The sequence below is a fragment of the Pelobates fuscus genome, chromosome 3, assembly GCF_036172605.1.
Source record: "Pelobates fuscus isolate aPelFus1 chromosome 3, aPelFus1.pri, whole genome shotgun sequence".
NCBI lineage: Eukaryota > Metazoa > Chordata > Amphibia > Anura > Pelobatidae > Pelobates > Pelobates fuscus.
The window spans coordinates 365,412,982-365,427,123 of NC_086319.1; the positions used below are offsets into that span (position 1 = coordinate 365,412,982).

A 14,142-nucleotide genomic window follows, 5' to 3' on the forward strand; every position below is an offset into this window, starting at 1 on the left:
TGAGCAGAGAGAGCTTACACTCAGCGCTCCCTCGACGCGGGCAGTTTAAATATTAGTTGTGGGCTGCAAGTTTGACATGGCTGGTGTAGGGCAATGTATCTGGCAGTTAGTGCTGGGGTGTGCGTGTGTCTTGTTTTGGCACACTTGCTGCTAAAATGTTGCTTACCCTTGTTTTAGACACTAAGCCTGGTTTCTTAAACATTTATCTTGATGCATAGTCTCCATTTAAAAGTGGTTGCACCAAAAAGCAAGAGGCATTTTTTTCTCTGACCCTTGTGTGTTCATTTTGTCCCCTTCAGTGTATCCGTACATACAGTTGCAAGAAAAAGTATGTGAACCGTTTGGAATGATATGGATTTCTGCACAAATTGGTCATAAAATGTGATCTAAGTCACAACAATAGATACTCACAGTCTGCTTAAACTAATAACACACAAAGAATGAAATGTTGCCATGTTTTTATTGAACACACCATGTAAACATTCACAGTGCAGGTGTAAAAAGTATGTGAACCCTTGGATTTAATAACTGGTTGAACCTCCTTTGGCAGCAATAACTTCAACCAAACGTTTCCTGTAGTTGCAGATCAGACATGCACAACGGTCAGGAGTAATTCTTGACCATTCCTCTTTACAGAACTGTTTCAGTTCAGCAATATTCTTGGGATGTCTGGTGTGAATCGCTTTCTTGAGGTCATCCCACAGCATCTCAATCGGGTTGAGGTCAGGACTCTGACTGGGCCACTTCAGAAGGCGTTTTTTCTTCTGTTTAAGCCATTCTGTTGTTGATTTACTTCTATGCTTTGGGTCATTGTCCTGTTGCAACACCCATCTTCTGTTGAGCTTCAGCTGGTAGACAGATGGCCTTAAGTCCTCCTGCAAAATGTCTTTATAAACTTGGGAATTCATTTTTCCTTCGATGATAGCAATCCGTCCATGCCCTGACGCAGCAAAGCAGCCCCAAACCATGATGCCCCCACCACCATACTTCACAGTTGGGATGAGATTTTGATGTTGGTGTGCTGTGCCTCTTTTTCGCCACACATAGTGTTGTGTGTTTCTTCCAAACAACTCAACTTTGGTTTCATCTGTCCACAGAATATTTTGCCAGTACTGCTGTGGAACATCCAGGTGCTCTTGTGCGAACTGTAAATGTGCAGCAATGTTTTGTTTGGACAGCAGTGGCTTCCTCTGTGGTATCCTCCCATGAAATCATTCTTGTTTAGTGTTTTACGTATTGTAGATTCGCTAACAGTGATGTTAGCATTTGCCAGTGACTTTTGTAAGTCTTTAGCTGACACTCTAGGATTCTTCTTCACCTCATTGAGCAGTCTGCGCTGTGCTCTTGCAGTCATCTTTACAGGACGGCCACTCCTAGGGAGAGTAGCAGCAGTGATGAACTTTCTCCAGTTATAGACAATTTGTCTTACCGTGGACTGATGAACAGCAAGGCTTTTGGAGATACTTTTATAATCCTTTCCAGCTTTATGCAAGTCAACAATTCTTAATCGTAGGTCTTCTGAGAGCTCTTTTGTGCGAGGCATCATTCACATCAGGCAATGCTTCTTGTGAAAAGCAAGCCCAGAACTGGTGTGTGTTTTTATAGGGCAGGGCAGCTGTAACCAACACCTCCAATCTCATCTCATTGATTGGACTCCAGTTGGCTGACATCTCACTCCAATTAGCTCTTGGAGATGTCATTAGTCTAGGGGTTCACATATTTTTTCCACCTGCACTGTGAATGTTTACATGGTGTGTTCAATAAAAACATGCCAACATTTCATTCTTTGTGTGTTATTACTTTAAGCAGACTGTGATTAACTATTGTTGTTACTTAGATGATGATCAGATCACATTTTATGACCAATTTGTGCAGAAATCCATATCATTCCAAAGGGTTCACATACTTTTTCTTGCAACTGTATATAAAATAAAAAAAATCTTTTCACCCCCTTCTCTCTCCCCAATGCTGGATCTTCCACTTTAAATCAAACCTTAACAGCGTGCAACAAAGGAAAGCCACATTTTCACAGCACCTAGGCCTTAAGATGTCAGGCTCTCTAGCTGTACATGTCATATTGGCTTTGGACTTGTGTCCATTGTTACCTGTGTTTTTCCAGAGTCGTGTTTGAAGTTGAGGACAGGGATTCTGGAATGAAACCGTCACGTTTAGGAGGTAACGTTGAGATGCTGCACGTTGCGATGTCACATGAAATGCAAAATAATCCTGCGCTGTCCAGAATGGGCTATTGTCTGTGACATGATTGTAATATATTAATCCAGCGTCAACCTAGGTTTAAATAAAAATGACAAGTTAATGGAGAGGATATACATTTATATTAAGAATCAAAATAGATAGCACTCTAGGGACTTATTAAATGCTGTCTAAAATGGCAATGTTCCAGTTTTTAAGGCAAAACTTTCATCAGCACTTTAGCTTTAAAAAATTTAATATTGCCATTTTAGACAGCATTTACTGAAAGTTATGTTTTGTTTATTTTTGTAACCATGCTGCAGGGTGTGATCTATTTTGATTCTTAATAATTTTGCTGACAAGCAACAGGAAGTATTTTTCTTGGCCCTAGAGTGCAGATTTATGATACACATAGAAGAAAATTTAGTTACTCACATCAGATTGTGTAAAATTGGTGATAACCTCTTCGCTGTTCTCCAGTCTCCTGATCTGACCAATCAGAGGAGGCTCGTCGATGTGATATATCAATGCAGGAGGAGGGCCCTTCTTTTCATTTGTCACTGCTGTCAGATGCTGGCTGGTGATTGGCTGGAATGATCCTAGAAAGGAGGAGTAAGACTGGGTATGAGCATGGTGAGTGACGTTCTAGAGAGCACTAGGAGAAAATGGAATTTATCACTCACGTGGACAGGCAATGAGGCTATTGATGGTCTTCATGTTAATGGAAATGGGAATGACTTGTATTCTGAAAAAGTGCTGCTCTGTTTCATGCTTTCCATCAGAAACCACAAAGAAAAACCCACCGTCAAGGACCCCTGAGAGAGAGAACATGTTTTATTTATTCACTTACTGTGGTCATGAGTATCAGTTTCTAACATTTACTGACATAAATGTGTCATGGTTGTGATGAGTACATTTTAAGGCAGAGTCAGGGCATTTAATGCAAATTAAATTCTCCCATGATGCTCCGGTTTTCTGGTTTGTTCCTCCACATTTTTGTAATTTAGGCTTACCGGCAGAGTTCTACTTGACGTTGAGCATCAATAAGCATTTGTCAAACGTGCAAAAATGTGTGAAACATGCACATTTACACACCTTCAGTACACCAAAGGATCATGGGAAAAGCGTTTTTATTTGCATGAAATGCCTTGTCTGAATTTAATTGTGATGTCCGTGTAGTTTTACAACTAGAAATTTATAAAAACCTACAAAAATGTATGTGTATATTGATATATATTCTTATCTGAAATATGTTTTAATAATTTAAACACTTGCTTTCAGCTACTGTTCCTCCTCTGTCTTGCATTTTTTTTCTGCTTTTATCATTTTTATGAACTTGATTATTTTTATCTTACTCTTGTATAACAAATATATCAGAAATGCACTCTTGGTTAATCATTCACAGTCCATAGATAAAGCAGCCTTCAATCCATGCTTTATTTGAAAAGTCAAATTTTAAAAGGGCTGACTCACAATGCCATAGCTCAGGTTTTAAAATTTCCACTTGCCGATTTTCCGGTGGTGAGTGAAAATTCAGCTATGGCAAGTAGAAAGTCACTCTTGGTTAGTATGCTATGGACTGTCCAGGCTTGCAGCTCAATGGTCTACCTAGTAGGGTAGAAGTTGATAATGACATAGATAATAGTTTTAGGCAGTGGTCATGTTAATTTCTTACCTTTATGTTTAAATTTAACTATTCCTTGATCCACTTGCTTTTGAGAAAAGCTTTGAACCCTGCCACGAGTTGTCTTCAGGATCACCTGTCCATTTGTAGGAGAATGTATTGAGTATACCACATCTTCTGGGAGAGAGTCTGCATCAACAGTTTGTAGAACCTGGGTGGAGATATCTGCTGTATCGTCTTCCAATATCTACAGTGAGAAACAACATTCTATTAAACCAGAACCAGGCTTGACCAATGACTCAAATACATTACATTCAGGGGCGATTTTTCTCCTAAAAAACTTTTTGTTGGTTGTTGTTGCGGTTTCCATTTTGGTGGGGTTCCTTAGGTCTTTAACTGTAGTTGAAAATGACTTGGATTTATTTATCTTGAGATGATAGTATTTCATAATATATTGCTTGCAACCATCTATGATAGATTTAATAACCACTCGCTAAATATTAAAGGAACACTGCATGTTTTAAAAGAACTATTTTAGTTTTAACGTAAAATATGCTCCTCTCCCCTCCTCTTTTAGTTGAAAAGGGGGAAAAGCCATGAAACTTACCTTTATTCCGGTGCCAGGACATTCTCCTCACAGCTGCCACCTGCTTAGAGACCATTAAAACTGATGATCTTGTTTCAATCTAATTCTTCATAGAGAGCATTGGGAACATGCGTGGCAGTTGCTGTGTTCCACCAACCTCAATTTTCTCATAGATTTACTAAATCCAATGCTTCTATGAGAAGTATTAGTGGCATTCAGCATCATGAAGGTCTTCCTTGTTGGGTGGTACCTCTCGTGCCTGTCAGTATGACAGCCACTAGAAGTGGGGTTTCTGATGAATGTAAACATTGCTTTTTCTTGGAAAAATGTCAATAACAGGGATAGTATCTATGTACCAAAACCACTCCATTAACTTTCAGGACAAAAATATATTAGACCAGATACTTGTGTCGTGGATGTGTACATTTCTACAGGGATTAAAAGTTTAATATTCACGTGACACATTGTATACACATATTTCTGGTGGTAAGCCAATGAAGGCGACGCTGGGATCACGTCATTTACAATGATTCCTTTCTGTGCAGAATTTATTTTGTGTTAAGTTTCCTTATTTCAATCCACCCTAGCTTTCTTGGCAGATGTGCTCATTTTGATGTGATACTCTTTGTGTTGTGTCTAAAAATGGTTAAACAATGGCTTTCTCAAGAAATCAATGCTATAATTCTATTTTCAAGCATAGGCTTAACTTTCTAGCCTCTGTATTAGAGTCTTTTATGTATATTGTCCCCAATTTTGTTCTGTAGCACTACTGCCTTCCCATTGTAGACAAAGAACCTAAGGTAGAAATATCCGGTGTAGCGCTCTAATGGCAGTGGATATATAGGGGTAGTGAAGGAAAAACCTTGCTATACCTTAATGGGTCATATATTTATGAGTAGTCCCAATGTTTTCAGGTTTACCTTAAATAAAAAACACAAATGTACAAAACATAGTGTAACCTGTATACAAAGAATAAATAGAAATAAAGTGCATAAGTAACTAACTCACACTTTACTGAGCTAAACACTAGCTCAGGTATATGCGCCTTAGGGTCCGTAGAGGCGACCCTCACCCTCCTTTTGGTCCAAATTTTCTCCAGGTGCAGTATCCTAGATGATAGGTACAGGAGGGAACATATAGCGTAGTACAGTCTGTGTATATAGGATGTATATTATGGAATAATACCAATATACTCACAAACCCAGAGCCAGTATCTCGGCTCGCTTCATAGGACGTATGTGGTTAAGGACCACATTCCTTCTTTATAATAGCAGGTAAGAATGAAAGCCGTAAGTGTAAAAAAAAGTATATATGTAATTTATTGTATGTAAAAAGTATAATATAACATCAATATAAAAATAGTATATAAATAAAATAACACTTGTGGCTATAGTCCAAAAGACAATTCTGTCTGCTCACTGTTCATCCAGGACGCGTTTCACCAAATTGGCTTCCTCAGCTGGAAAAAATGTTCATGAGGCATTAAGGACTCCTTCCTGCTTATATATCCTGTTAATTTTGGCTTTAGGCTTGTATTTTTCGCGGGCAATCTTCATGGTGATGGAGATGCCCTGTGTTTCAAGCCTCCTTTTCATCCGGCTACTTCCGGGTATGATCACTTCCGGTTTCGGCTTGTTTTGCATCATGCGTTCCACAGTGCGTTCCACCATGCGTTCCACCATGCGTTCCACCTTATGGCAGCGTTTATAATGTCCTGTGCCATATTTGAATCAGTGTTCCTCGAAAAATTCACAACACAATATCAGAAAGGCACAATTCTTCCACTATCATTAATACAGAAATTTCTGCAACACCAGTACTTAAGAAGGAATATGTATATGCATATTTAAGCATATATTAGGAAAAGCATTTCACAAATAGCTTAGTGTTTAGAGACAGACAATTTCTTAAGAACCTAGTTAATTAACCTAGGGAAAGAATACCAAGATATATGTATATATATGTCATGTGTCAGCAAATCAGTGCATATAAGGCAATAGGAGGAAATAGTTATACACCAGAACTCTTGTACAAATAAAAAACTCCACTAGTAATAAATAGACCCCAAAAATGAAATGGATAAAAACTAGAAAAAATGATAAAAATGTATACATATAAAAACGTGTGGAATAGAAAGACTTGAAAATGACAGTTTAATATATACTAAAACATATTTTAAAGGAGGAGTGACTAAAACTAATCAGTTAAAAAATGACACATTTCGAAATCTGAATTTAAACCATTAGGGATAAGGCTATTGAATTTAAAAATCCATTCCATTTCTATTTTACTCAGTTTTAAGTTAAAATTGCCTCCTCTCCAATCTTTAGATATCTTATTTATTCCCAGAAATATTGTACCTTTTGTCTCACAATTATGGTGGATTTTATAGTGTAATGACACGCTATGTTTTTCAAAACCTTTGTTAATATTTCGACCATGTTCTTCTATTCTTAAGTGTAGGGCTCTTGTAGTCTTCCCTATATAATTTAGCCCACATGGGCATTGCATGAGGTAGATGAGGTTTTTTGAATGGCACGTTATGAATTCTTTAATCGGATATTCATGCCCTTCATTGCATTTAAATTTCTTTATATGTCTTTTTTTGTTTTCGGTTCTTTTACAGGCTAGGCACATTCCACATCCAAAGAAACCTTTTTCTGAATTTAAAAAAGTGGTGTTTGTATTGGGCTTTTCTTTTATATAACTGGAAGTTAAAGATTTCCTTAGGTTATTGACTCCTCTATGTATGAAGCGAGGCTTCTCTGGGAGAAAAGTTTTTAATGCAGGATCTTGGAGGAGGATGTGCCAATATTTCGACACGGTCTTTCTCACTTTATAATTATTTGAACTATACGTACATACAAACGGAATTTGATTATCAGCATTTCCCTCTTTTTCTTTATATTGTAGGATATTAGTTCTCTCTATTTCTTTAATTTCCTGTCTTGATATTTCTAATTTTGTTCCTTCATATCCTTTTTCCATAAAATCTGATTTGATTTTATTGGACTGAATTTCAAACATTTCTACATCTGTGCAATTCCTTCTTATTCTAAAGAATTGCCCCTTAGGGGCATTCTCCAACCATGGTAGAAAGTGACAACTGTCTCTTCCTATAAAACTATTCGCTTCAACGGTTTTAAAATGGTTTTTAGTCTTAATACAATTGTTTTCTATATATATATATGTAGATCTAAAAAGATAACCTCTTTTTTACTCCAACTACTTGTTAGTTGGATCCCCCATGTGTTGGAGTTTAAAATATTTATAAAGGTGGACAGATCTTCTTCTTGTCCTTCCCATATAAAAAAGATATCATCTATGTAACGGCCATAGGTAACCAAGTTCTCCACCCAGTCATGCTGCCCGTAAATAAAGTGTTCTTCCCAAAATGCCATAAATAAATTAGCATAACTGGGTGCGAACTTGGTTCCCATGGCCGTTCCTTTAATCTGGAGAAAGAATTCTTCATTATACCAAAAATAATTTTTATTTAAAATAAGCTCTATAGCTTCTAATATAAATTGCATTTTTATAGGGGTAAGATCTGAATAGTTTTCCATAAAGTGCTTTGTTGCTTCATAACCATCCTTATGTGGGATATTGCTATATAGAGCTGTTACATCACAGGTAACGAGAAAACAATTATTATTCCATCTGCATTCGTTTAGGAGTTTTAGCATCATTATAGTGTCTTTAATATATGATTTTGTTTTCTTGACTATAGGTTGCAAATGTATATCCACATAATGTGATAACCTACTAGATATGGAATCTATACCTGCCACAATAGGTCTCCCTTTAAACCTGTTTAAAAAAATTCTTTATGAAAAATCCGGTAGAACTCCAAATAGAAACGGAAAATAGGTCCCACACAGATTTAAAATTGAAATCACAATTTTACCCTAAACATATGATTTCGGAAAAAAAGACCACTTTTGAAACTATGGTCATGACAGATGTCAAAAAATTAGACAAAATAAAAACGTTCAATCAAAATCTAAGTATACGGGAAAAGAAGGCTATAAAAGACCTGAAAGAAGATACAGACCTCATAATAAAACCGGCAGATAAAGGAGGCAGCATAGTTTTAATGTCCAAAGAATTTTATTGCAAGGAGGCCGAAAGAATTTTAAATGACGCAAAAACATACAAAAAACTAAGTAATAATCCGAGTAATGAAATCAATAAAATATTTTCAAATTTTTTTAACAAAGGGCTGAATTTAGAAATTTTAAACCAAAAGGAATTCCAATTTTTAAATAATTTATATCCCAAAATTCCTGTCTTTTACTTTTTACCTAAAGTCCACAAAGACCTAAACAATCCCCCAGGGAGACCTATTGTGGCAGGTATAGATTCCATATCTAGTAGGTTATCACATTATGTGGATATACATTTGCAACCTATAGTCAAGAAAACAAAATCATATATTAAAGACACTATAATGATGCTAAAACTCCTAAACGAATGCAGATGGAATAATAATTGTTTTCTCGTTACCTGTGATGTAACAGCTCTATATAGCAATATCCCACATAAGGATGGTTATGAAGCAACAAAGCACTTTATGGAAAACTATTCAGATCTTACCCCTATAAAAATGCAATTTATATTAGAAGCTATAGAGCTTATTTTAAATAAAAATTATTTTTGGTATAATGAAGAATTCTTTCTCCAGATTAAAGGAACGGCCATGGGAACCAAGTTCGCACCCAGTTATGCTAATTTATTTATGGCATTTTGGGAAGAACACTTTATTTACGGGCAGCATGACTGGGTGGAGAACTTGGTTACCTATGGCCGTTACATAGATGATATCTTTTTTATATGGGAAGGACAAGAAGAAGATCTGTCCACCTTTATAAATATTTTAAACTCCAACACATGGGGGATCCAACTAACAAGTAGTTGGAGTAAAAAAGAGGTTATCTTTTTAGATCTACATATATATATAGAAAACAATTGTATTAAGACTAAAAACCATTTTAAAACCGTTGAAGCGAATAGTTTTATAGGAAGAGACAGTTGTCACTTTCTACCATGGTTGGAGAATGCCCCTAAGGGGCAATTCCTTAGAATAAGAAGGAATTGCACAGATGTAGAAATGTTTGAAATTCAGTCCAATAAAATCAAATCAGATTTTATGGAAAAAGGATATGAAGGAACAAAATTAGAAATATCAAGACAGGAAATTAAAGAAATAGAGAGAACTAATATCCTACAATATAAAGAAAAAGAGGGAAATGCTGATAATCAAATTCCGTTTGTATGTACGTATAGTTCAAATAATTATAAAGTGAGAAAGACCGTGTCGAAATATTGGCACATCCTCCTCCAAGATCCTGCATTAAAAACGTTTCTCCCAGAGAAGCCTCGCTTCATACATAGAGGAGTCAATAACCTAAGGAAATCTTTAACTTCCAGTTATATAAAAGAAAAGCCCAATACAAACACCACTTTTTTAAATTCAGAAAAAGGTTTCTTTGGATGTGGAATGTGCCTAGCCTGTAAAAGAACCGAAAACAAAAAAAGACATATAAAGAAATTTAAATGCAATGAAGGGCATGAATATCCGATTAAAGAATTCATAACGTGCCATTCAAAAAACCTCATCTACCTCATGCAATGCCCATGTGGGCTAAATTATATAGGGAAGACTACAAGAGCCCTACACTTAAGAATAGAAGAACATGGTCGAAATATTAACAAAGGTTTTGAAAAACATAGCGTGTCATTACACTATAAAATCCACCATAATTGTGAGACAAAAGGTACAATATTTCTGGGAATAAATAAGATATCTAAAGATTGGAGAGGAGGCAATTTTAACTTAAAACTGAGTAAAATAGAAATGGAATGGATTTTTAAATTCAATAGCCTTATCCCTAATGGTTTAAATTCAGATTTCGAAATGTGTCATTTTTTAACTGATTAGTTTTAGTCACTCCTCCTTTAAAATATGTTTTAGTATATATTAAACTGTCATTTTCAAGTCTTTCTATTCCACACGTTTTTATATGTATACATTTTTATCATTTTTTCTAGTTTTTATCCATTTCATTTTTGGGGTCTATTTATTACTAGTGGAGTTTTTTATTTGTACAAGAGTTCTGGTGTATAACTATTTCCTCCTATTGCCTTATATGCACTGATTTGCTGACACATGACATATATATACATATATCTTGGTATTCTTTCCCTAGGTTAATTAACTAGGTTCTTAAGAAATTGTCTGTCTCTAAACACTAAGCTATTTGTGAAATGCTTTTCCTAATATATGCTTAAATATGCATATACATATTCATTCTTAAGTACTGGTGTTGCAGAAATTTCTGTATTAATGATAGTGGAAGAATTGTGCCTTTCTGATATTGTGTTGTGAATTTTTCGAGGAACACTGATTCAAATATGGCACAGGACATTATAAACACTGCCATAAGGTGGAACGCATGGTGGAACGCACTGTGGAACGCATGATGCAAAACAAGCCGAAACCGGAAGTGATCATACCCGGAAGTAGCCGGATGAAAAGGAGGCTTGAAACACAGGGCATCTCCATCACCATGAAGATTGCCCGCGAAAAATACAAGCCTAAAGCCAAAATTAACAGGATATATAAGCAGGAAGGAGTCCTTAATGCCTCATGAACATTTTTTCCAGCTGAGGAAGCCAATTTGGTGAAACGCGTCCTGGATGAACAGTGAGCAGACAGAATTGTCTTTTGGACTATAGCCACAAGTGTTATTTTATTTATATACTATTTTTATATTGATGTTATATTATACTTTTTACATACAATAAATTACATATATACTTTTTTTTACACTTACGGCTTTCATTCTTACCTGCTATTATAAAGAAGGAATGTGGTCCTTAACCACATACGTCCTATGAAGCGAGCCGAGATACTGGCTCTGGGTTTGTGAGTATATTGGTATTATTCCATAATATACATCCTATATACACAGACTGTACTACGCTATATGTTCCCTCCTGTACCTATCATCTAGGATACTGCACCTGGAGAAAATTTGGACCAAAAGGAGGGTGAGGGTCGCCTCTACGGACCCTAAGGCGCATATACCTGAGCTAGTGTTTAGCTCAGTAAAGTGTGAGTTAGTTACTTATGCACTTTATTTCTATTTATTCTTTGTATACAGGTTACACTATGTTTTGTACATTTGTGTTTTTTATTTAAGGTAAACCTGAAAACATTGGGACTACTCATAAATATATGACCCATTAAGGTATAGCAAGGTTTTTCCTTCACTACCCCTATATATCCACTGCCATTAGAGCGCTACACCGGATATTTCTTCCTTTTCCATTATTTCTGATATAAAGATAAGCACGGTGATACAGCAGCTCACGCATATTTATTTGGTATAACCTAGATCTTATCCTACACAAATAAGCGCTTGTACTCTCCATTCTAAAGAACCTAAGGTGTTTTCACAACTTTATTTTAGTAAAAAAAATACATTGTAATCAAACAATGACCTGCTAAACTAATGCTTATTTAATTACTAGGACACCTGAAAAAAAGATGGTTAATAAGCATTAATGTATGACTTATCTTTTCCTACGTTGCTGTAACTCAGGTTTCCTTGTTTGTTTCCCCAGAGCGATTGTATAGCATGCAACAGGTGTAAATTATTCATGTAAATCATAGGCTGTGTGGGGAGCCAATGAGCTAAGCTGGCAGAGAATAAGCATTGTGTAAGCCAGAGAGGGAAAGGTGCTGTTGGAGGGGGTGTTTAAAGGACCACTACAAGAACCTAATATAAGACAGCCGGTTGCAGTGGTTATAGTGCCAGGAGTGCCCTGGTGCCATCCCAGTATAATTTGTCAAACCTTTTTAGAATGGCCTCATCTGGTCTTCTCCTGCAAGGCTGTGTTTTAGTTCAGTAGTGCTAGTCAAATAAACCTGTAGGAGAATCCAGAAGCGGGGGATTGAGCTGTGGGTGCCCTGCAAGAGAGGTTGTAAAAGCTGTTCTAAACAACACGCAGTCAGCACCTCACTATGCCAAGACGCAGGCACACAAAGCCTTGTACGAGCTCCCCTAACTCACTGTTATAGCAAACACACTTGGCATGCAGGGTCTTGCTGCAACTACAAATATAAAACAGGTCGTTATTATACTGATGGCGTGATTGTTATACCATACATGTAAGTATTGATGTTTTCGCCTTAAAGTTGTGATGTGCTCAGAGGTCAAAGCTGACCGCAAAAATAAAGAATAAAAAAACAAAAAACCTGTTCTAAAACAAATTAGACTGGGATGTTGCCAAGTTGTTAAGGATGAGAGACTCAACAGCTGAGACACAACTCATTCCAGAAAGGAGCAAAACATTTTGAAATAAGAACACGAGCTAGCACAACCCATGGGAAGGAGTATATCGTAATAAAAATAGTCTGCTAACTGGCAAACCAATAAATGAAAACAATCTTGGTGAACCGGTACGTATTAAAACGCAGACTCAATGTCCGATTAGGCCACATGCGTGTCACAACCCACTTCCCTTACTAGCTCCAGATCAAACGAGGCGCACCGAACCTGGGCCACTTCTTTATCGATATCATCTGTCATTAAACGCTTAGCTGGAAAAGATGAATCAATGGAAATGAGCCTGGCTCCTTTTTAGGAACCAAGATACGAATTTCGATCAAAGGTCCCTGTTCAGTTTATTTGGGTTTCACTTTCTACCAAGGCAGGAGAGCTAAAATGATGCTGCTAGCTGAAAGTAGGACATGATCAATTTAAATATCAAGGATTCTGTGAATATTTTATATGGTTTTAGTTATTGCAGTTTCTCTTTGTATTTAAGAGGATTTTTAAATATGTACCATCATTCGAAAGCAACACATGCTGAAATAGTACATATCCCATTAACTGCAACCTGATGTTTAAATTGAGTGAATGTATAATTTTCTTTCAGCTAAGAAGCCGAAAAACAACCAAAGCCAAGAAATTAAAAACATCCCTTTTTATGTTTATGTATTGAGGTATTCGGACGTACATATGCAATATGGTACAAAACTCATCTCCACCCAACAGCAAATGCTAAATGTTAAAAATAGCAGCACAGTATTCAGTAATGGGGAAAGTTGGTTGGCTTGGGTGGAGGAATGGAGCATAGAGAGATGATCATGAAGATTTGGAATACAGGGCAACTAAACTTGGATAATACCATGGGGACCAAGCTTGACTTCTTTCTCTGTGAAACTAAAAACCTTCTTAAAGGAAACCTGCGGGCATTGTTACTTCATCAGAATGAATTTAATTCTGCCCCTGTTCTTAAAAGAATTGTTGCAAGTCTTGAAAGAGGAAGCTTTGACAGGAGCTCTGCTAATTGGCTGAGAGCATACGGTGATACTCTAAGCCAATCAGAAGCTCACCAATCATATAAACAACTTGAGAAAAATACATACGTTTCATCTGATGCCAACTGAACAGAGACTATATGGCTTGTGGAGAAGATTGGAGGTCAGCACCCTTCCCAAAGATTATGGAGTCTCTGGACTCTGCAGATGCAGTGGCTGTGACCATAAAAGACTAAGTGTTATGTTTTAAAATCTGTGGTTTATGTTATGAAGTTCTTTTATTTGTGCATGTAATGTAATCAATACATCCTGCCACTTTGACTGCGTTAGTGTTGTTCAGACACTCTGGCACCAGGGTTGGGACCTTCTATCGGTTGCTATCCCAATAAGTCGTATCACTGTTATTGG

At 36.6% G+C, this 14,142-nt stretch overlaps 1 protein-coding gene across 1 annotated transcript in view; it reads right to left on the bottom strand.

The window, feature by feature from the left end:
* The window catches only part of CSPG4 (chondroitin sulfate proteoglycan 4), a 90,487-nt gene that overhangs the window by 5,591 nt on the left and 70,754 nt on the right, over positions 1 to 14,142 (bottom strand). The window contains exons 6-9 of the mRNA XM_063449329.1: positions 3,869 to 4,064; positions 2,877 to 3,008; positions 2,629 to 2,792; positions 2,106 to 2,289 (exon numbers count right to left, since the gene is read on the bottom strand). Of these exons, the coding sequence (XP_063305399.1) occupies positions 2,106 to 2,289; positions 2,629 to 2,792; positions 2,877 to 3,008; positions 3,869 to 4,064 (676 nt within the window). The remainder of the gene's footprint in view (positions 1 to 2,105; positions 2,290 to 2,628; positions 2,793 to 2,876; positions 3,009 to 3,868; positions 4,065 to 14,142) is intronic.